This window comes from Thalia democratica, chromosome 6, assembly GCF_965202585.1.
Source record: "Thalia democratica chromosome 6, ktThaDemo2.hap1.1, whole genome shotgun sequence".
Taxonomy (NCBI): Eukaryota; Metazoa; Chordata; class Thaliacea; order Salpida; family Salpidae; genus Thalia; species Thalia democratica.
The window spans coordinates 5,799,291-5,818,177 of record NC_139170.1 but is presented as its reverse complement, the minus strand read 5'-3'; the positions used below and the strand labels follow the sequence as shown (position 1 = coordinate 5,818,177).

Here is an 18,887-nt window from a genome sequence, read left to right as displayed (position 1 = left end):
ACACTCAGACTATCACTACTTTAAGACTTCAAATCTCAGGCCAACTAAGTCATTTTATTAGTTTTTGGCTAGAATTGCTTTTTGTATACAAAAATATCAGGAATGTTTTTGTTGATTCAGGCTGACTTTTTTGCTTGAAATAGTGGCAAATTAAACTTATGATGTAAGTTTTGCTCGACCCACAGTGATTTTATTTAAGTGAACGAGAATCAATTTTGTTAAAGAATTTGTTCTAGCTTTCTGGAATACAAACATGTATTAATTTTATTAAGTTAACTAATTACCAATTTTTTAAATGAATGTATTTTTGAAGTAAATATTCCTAGAAATATGAAAAAAGGGGTTGATAATATAACAAATACATAAAAGTAACCCATAAATTGTCTTTTAAGTTTGGTTTTTATAGAGAGTTAGGTTGTGAGTAAAATTACAAAAGTATTAACTTTAACTTTTTAAGTGCTTATGAAAGTACATAGTTTATTAACACTTACGTATATTAGTCAATGTAAATTTTACTCTAATAAATTTTAATTTATATAGGCATTCCTATGTATGGCTAAAAGTTATTTAAAATGATAAGGTAAATAAAAGTAAAACTTTTCTCTAGTGTGACTAAAACTAAAACCAAAAGATTATTCAAATGTCACTAAAACTAAAACTGCGGCCCGCGAAGACTTTAGAAACTTGAAATTTGGCCCGCGACCACCAAATGCCTGCCGACCCCTGATATAGATCATACTTTCTAATTCTATTAATATAAGAAGTTTTTCTTTTCTTATCTGCACTTATCAATCATTAAGAAAGCGTTAAATAATTAAAGATTAAGTATAAGACTTATAAGCAATTATCTTTTAATTAAGTAATGCTTGTTTAAAACAACTATTACTAAAGTATTTAAAAGTACCAAACGATGAATTAAACTTAAGAAAATTAATTATAAAACAATCTTTAAATTAAATCGATGGTTTTATAAAAAATGTTTATTAGAAATGTTTACAGAGTTGTGTTAATTTGTAAAACTGTGTAAAATACGATAGACTATATAGCGACAATAATTCTAAAAAAGTTTGTTAATTTATACTTATGTACTTTTATTAAGCTTGTATTCATGAAAATAAACATTCATCACTCATTAGCTAATAGTTTATTGGTAAAGATCCTAACGAAGCACGTTTGTTAGAATAAATTATATAATAATATAACTTTGACATCACTTTCCTTTTTTTCAACTAATATATGTTTATCTTTGTTAATTTGTTTTAAGATTTATTTCTAATCTACTCCATTATCTACTATTACTTATTGATCTACATAAAATAGGGCTTTTTTTTAGTAATTTAAATATCACCTGCTTTATCATCTACTTTTTTCTTGCAGCATTAATTTTTAAAGAACTTCGTGGAACTCTGACAACTTAACACATGTGTTTGTTAAATAAAAAAAGTGCAAAATATAATTATTATGTATAAAATTATCTTTTTCTCAACAGCAAATGTAGAACAGAAGTAAGTTTGATATTCACATTTAGACCCTGCTTTAACTGTAAGGCCAAAGCTCCGAACAAATAATATTTTAAATTATGTTCATTTTACTTTTATTTGTCATTTTTATTTATTGAAACAAAAAAGTTTTGCAAAAAGTTATAAAAATAACAAAAGAATGCAAGTTTTTGAGCTCTTGGAAGTAATTAAAAGGCCAAGTTTTTTATTTAGTAAACGATTTAAAAAAAAATATTCTAAAAGGCTAAGTTTCCAACATTGTGAAACGGTGAAAAACATCAGTAACTAAGACGAAGACCCTTAAAGTTTTGATTTGTATATTTTATTTTTTTTTACTTTAAAGATAAAGTTTAACGATGTATAAAGTTTTTTGACATGTTTTAGTAGTTATAAAATCATCAATTCAAATATTTATACTCCCAAATCAACTTGGAACGAAAAATTTTGCAAAAATCTAAACTGTGCAAGTTTTTTGTTTTGTGAAATAAAAAATCACGATACACCTTATTTCTTAAGGAAGTTCTGCATGAAAAAAATGTATTATTATATTTTAGCTGTTTTTAATTTTAACAGCTTATGTAGATTAACCTTGTTAACCGTTTTGCATTAAAAATAAGTAAAACTAATTTTTTCTCAAACGTTAGCTAATTCTTAATTTTTACTGAGGCAATAACTCATTTCTGTTTAGTAGCTAAATTAACTAAAAAATATAATTAGAATTAGAAGAGTTCTTATGATTTGTATATTGACTACTTTAGTTGAACTTGAATTAACATACTAAAACAAAAAGCATTAACTGAGTCAGTAGTAACAGCAAACAGTTAAGTATAGAGAAAGTTCTGAGCAGAGCTCTTATTTAGTATCTTTTTGAAAAAAGCCACTATTGATTTTTTGAAATATTTTCAAAACCACTAAAGTTTGGTAAATTTCCATAAAAACAATTAAGAAACAGATCCATTATCATTTAGTTTTGATTCGAATACTTATTAGTTAATGTTCCAAAGCTGGAGATTAAAAACATATTAAGTTAGTTTGTGTTGTTTGCTGTTTTAAAAAAAGTGTTATTTTTATAAAACTCCTAAAGTTTATATATACATAAATTGTTTTTTTATTACAGGCTGGTTTATAATGATAAGCTGATATTTTTTCATAGTCTTTTTTTTGTTAACTTAATTTAAAATTAATGTGTTTAACTTGTGTTAAAAAGTTTTTTTTTAAGGTAGAAAAACATCAGAATTAACTCACTCTCCCCTCTACAACCATAAACGTTTTCTGAAACGTTTCTGAAACGTTTTTAAATAAGTTCATTGGTTTATAATTTTCACTATGTGTTGTTTCTACTAAATTATAAGTGTTTTTTGTTTTTCATTATTAAGAATATCAGTTTAAAATTTATTTTCTCATAAAAGAAAAGTTAATCAATAAAGTAATTAGAATTAAAAGTTAGTAATAAAAAGTTAAGCTGCGCTTATTCAAAAAAGAGTGGTTTAAATAAATTATGATCAGTTACTTGTACTGTAAACCTTACTGTTTTACTTTGAAATTTTAAAGAAAAAGTAATAATGAATTAACTCAGTCTGAAAAAATTAAGCTAATTAAAAATTTGTGTAAAAACCAGGGTTGCCACACACTTAGGGAATATTAAAATTATAGAAAATCCCAGGAAAACTCAGGGCAGTTTTGATTTTTTTCTGAAAACTTCAGGAAGTTTCAAGATTTTTTAAACTAACTCTAGAATTTTTTTTCTAGATCTAGAATGAGATATAATTCCAGTTTCAATATTTTGTTTGAAAAACAATTTTATTTGTTTTTAAGTGCTTATTTAGAAATTTTTTAGCCTTTGGGCATAGGTCTTCATTAGAGATCTCTCATTTTGTCACACTGGACATCCCAAGTAAGTATAATGATTTAAGAATAGTCTTTGAGGCTGTGTTTGTGCTTTACAATGGCAAGGCACGTGATGAACAGGGCTTTAGCTTAAATAAGGAATTGATATCAACTAATATGGAGAGATGAAAATAAGGTCCTCAAAAATGATCAAAGATCATCTATATGCAAACAGTCTAAAACCAAACACAGTGGAACTAAGTTCTGTCTTGTTAAAATTTGTAAAATCTTCTAGGGCCCAATATTTGACATATCTTGAGCAACAGCGCTTTATTAAAGATGTTTCAAATATGCTTTGAGCGAGTTAGGAAAATAAAAAAAGTCAATTAACAAATTAAGTCAAATATTTGAATGAAGATTATGACAAATATACTGCAGATGCCAACAAGCAATCTAATTTCAAAGCAATGAAAAAATTATCATAATGGGGAAAAGCTGCTAAGAATAATGCTGATAACCTGAAAATGAAATTAAAACTAATTACAAAATTGCTTACCTAAAAAAATAGCAAATATTAAGATATTTATTTTAGACAATAGATTTTTTATTAGGTAATATAAAATTATTTTTAAATCAAAATTATGTTTTTAGTTATTTAAAATAGATTGTGTATGAACATCTTAAACCAATCAAAAAATAAACATTTTACTTTTAAATTATATTGTATCATTTGTTAGGTATTAAGTTATACTTTTATATGAGGTATTTTTTAGTTAGTTTTTTTAACTTTTTTTTCGCATACTTTTTTACAGTAATGTTAAGCTTTTAAATTTTGTTTATTGCATTCAGAACATTTGCCAGGAAAGACGTACATTGAAGTTATTATATATGCATTTGAGTGAGTACTTCATGTGGAAGTTATTATTATAGAGTAATTAAAGTTTGTCAATTAAAATGACAAAAAAAACTATTTTCTTTAATGTATAAAGTTAAGGGCATGGGGGATAAAACACTTTTTTAACAATTTTATCTTATTTTATATTGTTTTTACTAAGTTACAAGATGCTTTTTACAGACTTTAAAAATTCAAAATTATTTTTGAGATATAGCTGGTCAAAGTTGGATGCAACAATATGTTCCTTATGGAAAGCACAAACTAAAACGGCAAAAATAGACAATTTCACTACAAATCTATCTTTTCCTACATTTTTTGAGATAAGTACCTCAAACTTTCAGGAAATGTTCCTCTTCTTTTGCAAGGAATTTAAAAAAAGTTAAAAAATAAAAATTTTATGTAAAAACTAAACAAAAAAAACAGTTTTTTTTGTTTATTTGTTATAACATTTTTATTTTTAAGTTATATTGAATTTTATAATCTGTAAAAAGCATCTTGTAGCTCAGTAAAAACTAATTAAAATAAGATCAAATTGTGAAAAAAGTGTTTTATCCCCACTTCCCCACTATGCCCTTAACTAACAAGTTTTCACAAAATTGTGAACAAATTTTGTTTTTTAATTTGAATTGTTTTAACCTTAAACTTTGAATTTTTGAAAATAGTATATATTGTAAGTTTAGTAAGTATCTAATGCAGATCCATACATATACAACCTTCCTTTTATTGCGCCAGAAGCAAAGAAAAAAGTTAAGGATTTGAAAAAAACTCATGGAAGTTAAAGGTTACTTCAAGAAATTTCTGGTCACTCTAGAAATATTTTTGACTCAAAGAGTGGCAACCCTGAAAAATTTAAATTAGGTTGTTATTTAGATAAGTTTAACAACAACTTTTACAAGTTTTCAAGTAATTTTCTTAATACCCTAAATTTACTAAATACATTGATATCTGAGTCTGTATAAAATTTGAGGTAAAGCTGTTTTATTAGAAGCTGTAGTAAGATATTCTTATAAAGGTATTACTGAGTGAATGATCAATATTGAATATTTATTATAATATACTCTTTAAAGTTAAATCGGAAGTTATAGTTGTATTTTAAACACTTGAGTCAAATATGTTAAATTAAATTTTATAATATTGTATGCATTAGACAAAATTAATTTATTTTTAGTATTATATTAACAAAGATAAATTTTTCAACAAAATAATTAAAATGTTTTAAGCATTTATAAAAAATAGCTTGTATTAAAAATATTATGGTTTAAAGATATAGAATTTATACTTGACTTAAATTATTTCAGCTGTTAGGTTAAAAATAAGGTTTAATATTTTAAGAATTTTTAAGTTGCTATACTTATGATTCATAAATGAGCAAAGTAATGAGCTGATTTACAAAGTTAAATGTTCTTAAGTAAGTTTTATTTACATAATCTTAAAAAAGTTTTACTTCTTACACTATATTTAATTATTAAATTGTTTTAAAACCGTTATTTAAAGTTAAAGCCAAGTTTTAAGTTACATTTGAGTATAAAAACACTGACTTTTAATTTACCAAATACAGTAAGCTGCCACATAACTTTTAGTACCTGTAAAATTTTGCTTTTTCAAAAAATATTTGGATCAAACATAAGTCTTTTTTTTAATGTAGAATTTAATTTGACTTCGGATATTTAATAAAAATATTGTGATGTTTTAAACTAACAGTAATTTTAATTTAACTTTTTTGTTGTTCTAACTTAAATGAAAGTAGTTTAGATATATAATGTTATCATAAAAAGTATTGAATTTTAATTAAAGTATTTATTAAAATTGTAGATTTGTATTGATCAGGGTGGCAAACTTAGGTGGAAACCTAAAGTCTGTAATCTAGACAAAAAACCTCAAGTTTGAAAAAATCCTGGAAACCCTGGATTTTAAAACAACTATTCTATGGAAAGTAAATATGTTCTGATTATATAATAAGTATCTAATCTATACAACAGAAATATTATTCTGATTATATAATAAATATATAATCTATATACAATAAGAATATTATTCTAGTTTTTTTTATTTTAAAACACATTTAAAATAGTACTACAGTATCTTTTTATTGTTTTTTATAAATGTTACTACGAAAAAAGGTACAGTTGAATTTGTACTTTATTATACCTGTAGAAAATTTCTATAAAAAGAGTGGCCACCCTGTGTTCTGTACAAACCATAAATGACATGGGCTCTTGAAGATTAGTTCGAATAACAAGTTTGCACTTGTTCTATATTTATAAACTTTTAACTTACATTTGTCATGCAAGGTTGTGAAACAGGTCACTGTACTGAAATTTTACCTGATTAACTTTTGTAAATTTTTTACAAATTATGTAGACACATGCTTAAAGCAAAGGTTGAGTTTGTTGTTAACAAAAGACTGTAGTAATAAAAAAAATGTTATTAAATGTTTTATTATGATTTTTGTCTTTTTTAATAACTGTTTAACAGTTTTACTTTTATTTGCATTAAGTTTGATATGTTTTACTTTAACCAAAAAGTTCTTCAAATTTATAAATTAAATTAAAATATTTTTTTTCATTAGTTAAAGGTTCTTTACTTATGATCTACAAGCTAAAAATATTTTTTAATTTAGTTGGTTTTATGCTTAGAAATAAATTTTAAGTTGGATAAAGTAAAAATGTGTACATCATCACAAAACATTAAAAAGTATTAAAAAAAGTTTAGCTCATGATTTCTCTGAACAATAACTTTTTTTAATACCTTTAATTCTTAACCTCTTAAATCTTGAGCTATGGTGTCAGTTATAGCTTTAATATGCTAAAAATATTACATGAATATTAAACAAAAGGCAAACTTTAGTATACTGATTTTAAATTAGTAAAAAACTATATCTATTTTTATTAATTCATGAAAAAAATTTAAATTCATTTTTTCATTATTAGATTTAAGTTTTTTCTTAGTTATATATTTTTAATGGTTTTTAAATTGTATCTTATGTAGCTTATAATATAACCTATTTTGATCACTAAGTTTAAATGACTTAATTTTTATACTAGTTGTAAATTTTTTTCTTAAAAGCTTACAATATTTTTGAAAAAAAAAAACTGAAAATTTTAGCTTAAATATTAATAGACTAAATTATATGATTATAAACTAAGTTGGCAATACCTTGAACTCTTAATATTTATCTAGTATGAATTCATATATAATAATAATATAATATAGAAAATGCAATTTTTTCTATGGTGTGAAAGTTGTTTTGAATAAATATATTTACTGAGAACTTTTTTATTTAGTTTGAGTTCTAGAACTTTTTCTGGTTAAAAAAAAAGTTAATAGAAACTAGCTTACCATTTGATTTATGTTGTTAACATTTATTATCAAGTTATAAATTATTCTGAACTAACGCATAAACATTTTAGAGTTTTTTATTAAATTAAAGCATTTCTTATAATATTGCAAAAATGAATGAATCTTCAAGTTCTGAAGTGGATGACATTTTATCTTTACACACAGGCAAGTTTTATTAAATTATTTTTAGTAGGTGTTTATTTTAAACTTAATAAATGAAAGTAAGTTGTTGTTACTTAGAAATTAGTATTATTATTTGTTGTATAAGTTTTTTATGAAAAGGAATAAGCATTTAAAAGATCACACATTACTACTTCTTGATTTAATTTTTTCAAGTGAATTTTTTTGTTAAGTCTATATAAAGAGTTTATAATACTTTTTAAACTTAAATTTAACATAGATAGTGATAAGCAATTTTCAAAAACTATTTACTAATACCTTTACTATTAAGTTATACAAAGTTAAGTTAAAAGTAAAGTTTGTTGTAGAAAATTAGTAGAACATTGCATTTGTTAATATGATATTGGTTACATTTATAAGGTAGTTGTTCAAAAATTAATGCTAGATGCTATTAATCATTTATAACTCAAAATTATCAAAACAATAACTGATCTAGTTGGTGCTTTTGTCTGCGCTTTTTAGTTTATTTTTTAGTTTAAATTACTAAATAAAATAGTTTTACAAAATAAAGGCTTTATCTATTGGAATTAAAATAATTTGATTATTTCCAGTTTATTGTATAAATTATTTACAAATTTAACTTTACTTACTTAAAACAGTTTAAATACAATTTATTAGATACACTTATTTAACAACAGCCTTGCAAGAAAACACAAAGCAGTTCAGCAGCCAGCTGGACCAGTGGAAGGACAAATACTCCGACGTCATCAACGACCAGCCTGATTGGCTGCTCGATTCACCATCCAAGTCTTCTGATTGGTTGGACTCGCCATCTAAGCCAATGGGCATCCCGCACGCCTCCACTCACCCGATGAGGAGGAACGTTTCGGAGAGCTCGCTGAGGCGGAGGAGGAGAAAGTTGAGCGCGAGGGAGGACAGCTACTTCGACCTGTCCTCCTCCAGGAACCTCAGTTACGCTTCGTTGGCGTCGAGCGCCCTGGACGAGGAGTATTTTGCCGGGTGTGAGGAGGAAGAACTAACGTGAGTTTATTTTAATTGCTTTAAATATTTATTTAAAATTTAAATTTAATAATTATTTAATTAAGATTTATTACTTAAAATAAGTTGTGCGTGTATACATTTTGAATTTTTGATGTTTAACGAATTAAGAAGTCAGGCAGTTTAAAAAAGAAATAAGCTTGATGTTGTGCTGTATTTCTGAAATAACAAATTAAGTTCTTTATATTTTAAGTTTGCTTTTGTTTTACAGATGTTAATTTATCTATTCAGTGACTGCATGTTTCAAAGTCTAATCAAAGGTGTAAAATCTTAAGTTTAGAGTATGCAAAATATTTAAATGCACTATGTCTTTACTTTATGTCTTCTACAACTTAGAAGCAATCATCCTATATCTTTTAATTCATAACTGGATTGCAAAGTTTTTTTTTGTTAAATATTATTTGTCACTAAGCATTCTTAAATACTTTTAAAATTAAAATCAATCTGAAGTTTTTATATATTCAATTCCTGCAAACTTACGAATTGAAAATAAGAAAAGAAGAAATAACACTTAATATACTTTTTTTAATGTGTTTGATAAAAAATACTAGAAGACTTAATAAAATTGGTTCTTCTGAATTATGAATTTTACTAGCTGTTTTATAAATAAAATATATATACTCTGACCATTTTCGAATAAACAATTTTTTAAAAAGTAATTGATTGAATCTTCTTCAGTTGACCCTTAATTAAATGGTAATAATTAAGCTTTTTAGGCAGCTATGTTAATCCTTTATATCAAAGATACTTTAACAAGTGTGTTTGTGACAATATAAATGTAAAGAAAATAGTGAAATAAATTGAATGAAAAAAAAAATTATTTCAAAACACCATAATGTTTTGAAGACATAAGAAGTTTACACCTAAGTTTTTTTTTAACCAGAATTGTACCAAAAGTTAATTGTATTTTCATGTTATAAGTAATTTTTTTTATTATCATGTAACTATAGGGATTGATTAATTATAATATTTCCAAATTTGGTGTCAGTATATGTTTAAATGAGTATAAATATTTAAAACCATTAGGTAACATGAAATCTATTAGTTTATTTAACTTTCATATACAAGTTTTACGTGATCAAATGCTGCAAATGAAATGTTAATTAAATATTTGTGTACCTCTAATGAAAGTAATGATAACAAGTTGGTGACTTCATGACATTGATGTCGCTCATCACGTAATACGCATTGCGTAATTGTGAGGTCTCAAGTTTGGTGTTTGATCAGCAGAGGTGTTGTTCAGGCTGGTTTGTGAAATTTGTTGTGCAGGGGTGTATATTGGGTTGTATGTTCATTTGTGGGTATTTTTTAAACTTTTTTTTAGTTCATTGGTTTGTTGAAAATAAGTTTTAAATACTTCATAAAATTCATACCATAAAATTTGTAACACTTCTTTAGTTGTGTATTATTACTATGTACATTAATTTTTAATGTGCAGAGTAATATGTTTATTTTCTTTATACTTTTTTCCGAATACAATACTAAAGTTGTAGGTTAACAGTTATAGAATGTTGTTGTTTTTGTGTAATTAGTTTTAAAATTAATATTTTAAGTTTAAAATGTTAAAAAAAAGTTGTACCATTTCATTTAAGATAAACAATAAAAATTTGAGAAACGTTAACAATGCATTTTAGTTAATGCTTACAAAAACTTCTGTTTGTGCTAATAGTAATGCTTAAACTGTTTTTAAAATTGCTTTTGTGTGTTAAGTCACGATTTCTCATTTTTGTGTGGTAAATATTGTTTATAAAATTAAGCATATTTTAGTGTTCTTCAAACTATTCAAAGTGTTTTTTGTTTGTTAACTATTAATTAAAGCTGAATATCAAATAGGTGTAATAGTAAAACTTACAAAAGAGATCTCAATAATATCTTTCAAAATATTTTTTTTTGTAAAACTATAAGAAAATTAATGTAGTTTTACTATTTTTTCCAATGTTCTTACTTTTTTTAAACAAAGATGGTAATGCTTAAAATCAGAGTATTGATTTCATATCATTACAAAATATTGTTCCGGTAGCAAAGTTAAATGTATTAATTTTTATTGCTACTATTTTAATTAAGTTTTAATAAAAAACACTAACATTTAAATTAGTAGCACTTTATTGATAAAATTTGGCAAACACCATTAAAATCACACTTAGGCTCCGGTTTATAAACAAAAAGTGGTTTATTACAAATATACAAAGTAGTAGTAAGAGGTGAGTTGATGAATAATTAATCAGATGGTTATAGAGCAAGTTCTAGTAAAAAAGTGTGAACTTTTTCTTTCCTGTTTATCATTTGCATTCAGTTTTCCTCATTTTAAAGAATTGGCGTATGAAAGTTTTCAATTATGAAAATATAAAGTCATTATTTTTTACAGTTTTTTCTACTGGCTTGTTTTGTATTTAGTAAAGGTTAGTTTAATTTTTTGTTCTATGATAAATTGATATTTTTATTTAATATCTAGCTGTCAAGTATTTTAGGTATGTTTTCACAGCATTTATATTTTACACTTAAAAGTTTTTTTTTTTTTAATATGTGTTTTGTATTTTGAAATTTTTGAGTTTTTATCAGCTTATGTATAGTTTATATGTGTAAACACTTTGTGTTAAATGCTTAAATCTTATGTGTAAGCTTTTTTAATATAGTCTTTTATTTATTTACAAACTAAGTCAACTTGTAGTCTATGAAATTTATTTTAACTATCCAATATATTTCGTGTTGAATTTGTTATAATTACTTTCGAGAAGTTTATTTGATAAATTAATTTAATTTTGAATAGCGGTATTTATCAGTTGTTAAATGTTTAATATTTAAGTTTAAAACAATTAGTTAGCTTTTGGTTATCCAAATTTATTAAATGATTAAATTTGGTTAAGTTAAAATTTATTGTAAATACCCGTACTAAATTCGATTAAAGTTGGCAAGTATAATATGGTTTGCACACTTGGAAATGTTTGTACAGGTATTAAGTTAAATTAATATAAAACCTCAATAGCTTACTTAATGTTAGTGTTGTATTAAAAGATTAAGTTAATTTATAGAACACTGTTTTGATTAAGTAGTTACTATTACATCAGTTTTCTTCTAAATGTTGTTTAAACTTCAACAAAGCAATTTTATATTAAAATAACATTTTATTTAATTCAATTTAATTAAAAACACTTAATAAAATGTTAATGATGTTTTATTTTTTAGTAATTTCAAACGAAATTCATGATTTTTGGAAAACTAAAGTATTTTAACTATTTTTTATTGTATTTTTAAAATTAAAATATGAAATATCTCTATTGTATAAATCACTACTTTTTACTATCTTTTGAACTTTGTTCTGAAATGCAACTGAAATATCGAAAGTTGCATTTTCTTATAACTTGCTTATAAATATTCATATAGCTCGTTCATGTTTTTTACATTAAAAGTTAAAATCCAAAAATACAAAATGGATAAAACAACATGTTTTGTTTAATAAGTATATTTAAAGATAAAAAACATATATTATTCAACTTTATGTAGTTCTTATTCCTCATATTGATTTTCATATCAGTTTATTGATTTTATTTTTTTCTTGCACTGGGGTCTTTTCCTGTTGAAATCGATAATCGTGCATTAAATGCTGCGACCTTGAATTAAATCGAAACATTTGCATGTCTTGTTTTTATTTTAGATTTTTGCAGATATTTCAAAGTGTTTTAGTGGAAAGAATTATAAAAAAATTCCTGTCAATTTATTTTTTTTATTCAATTTTGTATTTGTTTTCGCAGATCTTTCATTTGCAGTGAAAGTGTTATTTTTTTATTTTTAAGTCAATTTTTTTTTTTACATAAGTTTTATTGATTTTGAAGAACTGGCTGAAACTGTTTCATATATTTTTGTAATATATATATAAATCTAGATTGTAAGCTAATTAAAAGTTTAGTATTTATTTTTTTTTAAGTTCCTTTTATTAGCATGAAATCTTTTAATTAATTGATTTAAAAACTAAAGTAGCTTTATAGTCTTCTGTCTTAAATTTTTAAATGGTAAATAAAAGATTTTTATTAAAAGAAAGTTTATTTTGAAGAATCAGTCTAGTTTATGCAACACTGTTGGTCCTCGGCCCAGATTTTACAATAAACATCTTTTGTGAGCCGGAATTGTTAAAAACGGTTTTTAAAGGCTATTGTAATTTTGAGAAGTTGTACTACAAAGCCAAAGAATAACTCTGTAAAAGTAAAATTGTGTTTAAAAAATATTTGATATGCTGTTAGGTGTTTATTTCAATCTATTTTTTATGAATGATTTATTTGATATTTGCACAGCTTTATTTAAATTTAAAAATATGTTGCCTGAGATTTCTGTTAGTACGTTACCAACCCATAATCTGATATTTTTTCTTTACTCTTAAGTTTTTAAAATACTTTTAATTAATATTTATATTAAAGACTGAGTTTACTTTATATCGTTTCAATTAAATTAAAATGTCGTATTTTACAAAGGAAGAATTATTTAAAATAATAACTTTTACTCAGTTTAGTTACAAACCACATTAATAACTACGGTATTTGTTCTAGTCAGTAAGTTTAGCAGTCTTTAAGGCCATAGAGGGGGGTCCAACATTTTTTTTTACAAAAATTTACTTAGGCTTTTATATGAAAGCTTGAAGTACAAACTACAAGCCTGTTTTTATAGAATTCAAAACTATCATTTAAGTTTTGAGATATTTAATTTTTTGTTAAAATTTTCCAATACAAACGTATGGATCGCAAATTTTTTGAGGTCAATTTTCTTGGAAATTTTAAAATTCACTAAAAATCTATCTCTTCCTTAATTTCTCAAGCAATCTTCTTCAAATTTTTAGGAAACATTTCTTATAATAAAAGAAAAAAACTTTACTTTAGAATTTTATTAATAAAAAAAAAAATTATCACAAAAATTAAAAAAAAAAGTGTTATTTTTTCAAAAAAAAAACAAGTTTTTACAATTTTTTTTTAAATTCCAAAATAACGTTTTTTTGTTATTGTATAAAGATTAGACTGTGAAAGTTTGAAGAAGATTGCTTGAAAAATGTAGGAGAAGATAGATTTTAAATGAAATAGTCTTTTTTCGCTGTTTTAGTTTTCCCTTCCCATAGGGAACCTATTATGCGGCCCGACTTTGACTAGTCATACCTCAAAAAATATTTTGAATTTTTTAAAACGATAAAAAACATCTTAAAGCTTAGAAAAACTCTATAAAATAAGATTAACTTGTAAAAAACATGGTTTACCCCCCATTAAACATGGTTTAATTAGTTTTAAATTTAAGTTATCAGTAGACACATAAATGATTTTGTTCATTATAGTAGGTACTTTATTCATGTATATTTGTTATGTAGTATTTTGCATATTATTTTAATCAAAATCGGAAAATATTTTTTTTAAAGTATAAGCTTTGTAATATGGTAGATGTTGTTGTAGGTTTGTTCTTAACCAACAATTTTTAGTTAAACTCTAAATACTGGTTTCATGAATCTTTTGGCTGCAGCTTTTTGAAAAAAAAATTAGTAAGATATTTTATCCTAAAACTATAATTTATAATTTTATAATTTAAAACTTTTATCAAAAATAAAGTATGATAAAAATAAATATTTTAAATATCTAAATTTAAAAATAATATGTATAGGGCTGTTAATTTATGATAAAATTTACTTTTTCATATAGAAAAAACTATTTTTATCTACTAAATTTTCTGTCCACACCGTGAAACCAAATGAATGAGACTTCTCACAAACAAGAATTAATTTTTTTGCTGTAAATTATCTTGTTAGAAATTTTAGTCTGAAAGTTTGTGTTGGATCAAAAAACTTAACTAATTTATTATTGCCACACTAATAAAACATAAGTTAGTTTTCTGACTAATATTCACTTAACAATTAGTTTGAAGTATGTTTTGTAAACTCATTACTTACTGTTATACTTACTGTACATAACATATGAAGTCGAATAAAAATAAAAAGTTGTCAACTAAAAATTTCAAAATTGTAATTTATTCGACAGTTTAGTAGAAGAATTGGCTGAAAACTTGCAAATAAACAAGGAACAGGTCGGTATTAAAATAAACGAAATGAATGAAGTCATGAAGATGGTTCAAGATGAAAATGACGAAAATACAAGGTCATATTAAGTTTTAAACCTATATTTTTTATTAATAAATTTTTGTCCTTTATATCTTAATATCTTCATCTTAATAAAAATGACGAAAATACAAGGTCATATTAATTTTTAAAGATTTCTTTTTTATATATAAATACTTGTCTATCTTATCTTTATAACGGCTAGTTATTTTAATATGCAGAAACTGAAATTACGAAATGTTAATAATAAAAATTTTATGATTTTTATATTCAGAAGAAGATCATATTTCTAAATTTTTACCTTGACCTTTTTTTAAATATATTTGAGTAAAAATTACTAACTAAACCTATTAAACATCTTTATATTTTTACAGACTGCATGATCGGCTAGCCACTGCCCACAGATCTCTGACCATGCTTGAATTACGACAAGAGAAAATAATAAGAGACGCTCTTCACGACAATTGTTAGTAGAATTGTTTCTATGTACTTAATTTACTAACAGTTTATTTAAAAGCTTCAGGATTACGCACATCATAATTTGTGCAATTTTTTTATTTGTTTATAAAACTCATTAAACTAAAATGCTTATTTGAAAAGTGTTTCTATTGTATATAAGTCACAAAAACTCATTTTATTATGAAAAGCTATATAAAGCTCACACAAGTTTTGTAATAAATATTAACATGACTACCTCTTTGTACATCAAGTGTTTCAACTTCAACCTGTTGGCTTGATCACAATATTTAATCTTTTTTCACAGCTTAAAGTAATTGAGCTTAATTAATGCTCAACAGATACATAAGTTTAATTTATTCCATGGTTTGATCAGTAATTTAATTAATTAAGTTGTTTGACTTATGCAAACATAAGTGTTTTATGACTTTTGAAAGTTTTAATTTTATTTGTTATTGTTTTTTGCAAAACAAACTTAAGTTAAATAAAGGTTAATATACTTAAGACAGTAATGTAAAGCATTAAAAAATTGTAAGTATTATTTAATTATATATTTTCAACAATTTTTTTTCATGTATTACTAATTATTGAAACTAAAGTTGAAAAATAAATTTTAATGATTAAACAAAGCTGATTTATAATACTTTAAATGTAAAGTAATGTTTTTTTTTTAAAGTTATTGTTAAAAGTTTTTTGTAAGAAAATATAATTTTAAGTGTCTAGAAAATATTGCTTAAACTATACTTGAGTTATCTTAAATAAAGTTTAAGTAAAAAGTCTTGTGGTAAAATGTATACATGAAGTAAGCTATTACAGCAGCGTTATTGCGTTTAAACTCCTTCAGGCACTTTCAAACGGTTTCCTAATGATTGAAGTTACTGATGTAAGAGGAATATTTGTGCAAAATATTTTATCTATCTGTATGACGTCATAAATAGCAGCTGATGTTATTAGACGGCTAAAGTGTTTATAAATAAAATTACTGCGTCTTTAAATTGTTAATTGACATTATTAGATAGTTAATATTTCAATGAAAGATTATAAAAATTGTATATGTAAAGCTTAACAGGAAAGCTTTTAATTTTTTTTAAAATTTATATCTATGTATATTATAAAAATATAGTATTTATTAAAAAGTTGTTTGTAGATTATGCAAACTGGTCCGTTTATATAAGTTTACTTTCATAAAAAAGAACATTTATGAATAAATTATTGTTTCAAGAATTTGTTCAATTTTCTATAAATCAATAGTCAACGGTTTGGCATTTGAATAATTTAGCAGATATTTTTTTTTTTTTTAATTATTTATACAAAAAGTCACGCGCGTTTGAATTATTAAGATTTATAAGATTACCTTTTGTAGTTTGATATAAAAAAAATTAAGTAATAAAAATATGATTCTTTTCAATTTACTTTAAACAATAACATACCACACTCAACTGTATTTTCAATAAAACAGTTTATTTTAATTGTCAAGCTTTATAAGAACAGCTAATTGAATTTTATATAAAAAATGTTGAATATATATATAAAATTTATTCTATTTATTTACAGTGTCAGCAAACAAGACACTGAGAGAACTTCAAGACGAAATAGTAGACTTGAAAATGCGAGAAGCCCAAAATTTGAAAGATTTGCACAAATTAAATAAAGAAAATTCCCAGCTTAAATTAAAAGTACTTTTTTTATTTCTCAAATCAGACACTTAAAAATATAATTTGAATTAATAGTAAGTTTAAAAGGCACAACTGTTATAAGGTATACACAATTTTTAGTTTTAATATTCTACATATTAACAGGAACAAAAAATATTAGGTATTTGTAAAAACAAACTTGATTTTATGTTTTAAAATACTTAATAACAAAATTAAAATATTTTTAAAATGCTAGTCTTTGTTTAGTACAAGTATTGGGCTTCAAACTAAGGTCTTTAGTTTTTAATGACATTAATAAGTTCTGTAAAAATAGATTCTAAAGTTTTCGTTTGCTAATAAAACATAGAGTTGATTTTAAATAAGTACAATGTTAGTAGACCTTTCATTAAAAACACATTTGTGTGCAAATCACTACAAAATTATTTTTTTAAACACAAATTTATTTTTCAAAATTTCCAGGTTATGGAACTGAGGATGGGATCTCTGAAGCCGCCCTTGCCCCAGCAGCACCAACCCAAGAAAAATCCCCGGCTCCAGAAACCAAAGAAAGCGGTGGGAAACCCCCGCCAGCGGCCGCCCAGCCCGGGCCTGATGGACCTCGAGGGTCTGGACACCTCGCCCGGCCAGCTGCAGGCCACCAACATCGTCCACAGGGGCACCATGGGCAGCTTCCAGCGGGTGAAGCCCCAGAACAAGAACTTGTACGGCAAAAAAATCCCCGCGATAAAAACTCCGGAGAAGATCGAAGCGTTGGAGGAGTCGCAAAACACTAAAACGTGCCCGCTGTGTAAAATCCCCTCGAGTGAGAACAAAAATGTCAAAAAGTTAATGTCAAAGAAGAGCTTCACGAAAGCGACTTCGACGAAGGAAATTGAGAACGTGGTGGCGATAAGGAGTTCGATTAACCTGTTCGGCATAGTGATACCGATACCGCTGTTCGTCTACATGCTGCTGAGGCTGCTGGAGCGGCTGTACCAGATGTTCGTGACCTGGCTCAAGCACGGACCGTTCCACAACCTCAATTTCCCGCACAACTTGAAAATATCAGCCATGAAGGTGTTGAGGGACGTCAGGGCCAGGTTTCACTTCAACCCCATGTACAGTTGAAATGTCACCAAGTGAAGCGGTTACAGTTGAAGTGTGATGTAAAATGAATAGTAATTGTGATTTATTCTTATAAACTCTGAGTTGTTTGTCAATAATTGTTTTTAGATTCGATTAGTTCAAGTTCAAAAAAAATTTAATTTTTTGTTTTCCAGGAAATAGTTTATCTGTATTTTCTAAAGTTATAATTAAAACCTCAGGATTTTACTTTAAGGTTGTTTGGATTATTTTAAACATATGTTTTGTTTTAATTAACTTTTGTTCGTGTTTTTCCATTTGCTGAACTATTTTCAGGTTGAAGTATTTGCCTATATATTAAAATTAAAATTGTTTTTAGCTGCCTTTGTTCGCAATATATATATTTGTATTGAAAGCTTTCTTTTCATTTATGCACACAGTCCGTAACAAATATTAGTTCTTTTCATTTTATAGCATGACTTTTGTTTCATTTACGTTTTTCGATTTTTTTTCAACGCACTGATATTTAAAACATTTAAGTTTTTTCAAGCAAAATTTGTTGACTTTTAGAAATATCATTTGAATAATTAACACTGTGCTTATTTTGGAAAACATATGCCATTAAAAAAATAAAATTTTCTAAAATAATAGTTAAACTGTAATTGCTTTATATTCTACATACAAGTTTATTGTCTTAGTAAAAAGTTAAAACGTTGTTTTTTTTCTTATTTAGTACTGGTTTAAACTTGAAATTATAAGTACTTTAACAAATACAACTTTTATTACTGTATTTTCTGCAGAATAAAAGCATTAAAGTTGTTTTTTGTTCGTAGTGAACATTAATAATCTTATAATTACGGACTGCTAGTGTTAAAAAGTATTATATTAATAGAGAT

The 18,887-nt window shown here is 24.9% G+C and overlaps 1 protein-coding gene across 1 annotated transcript; it reads left to right on the top strand.

Annotated features, from left to right (window-relative positions):
* Positions 1–7,632: 7,632 nt before the first annotated feature.
* LOC145838451 (uncharacterized) lies at positions 7,633–18,467 on the top strand. The gene is made up of 6 exons (XM_082946043.1): positions 7,633–7,725; positions 8,379–8,721; positions 14,742–14,858; positions 15,193–15,284; positions 16,829–16,950; positions 17,389–18,467. The coding sequence occupies exons 1-6, from the start codon at positions 7,674–7,676 to the stop codon at positions 18,034–18,036; spliced, it is 1,374 nt and encodes a 457-aa protein (XP_082802169.1). The 5' UTR covers positions 7,633–7,673; the 3' UTR covers positions 18,037–18,467.
* The last annotated feature ends 420 nt before the right edge of the window (positions 18,468–18,887 follow it).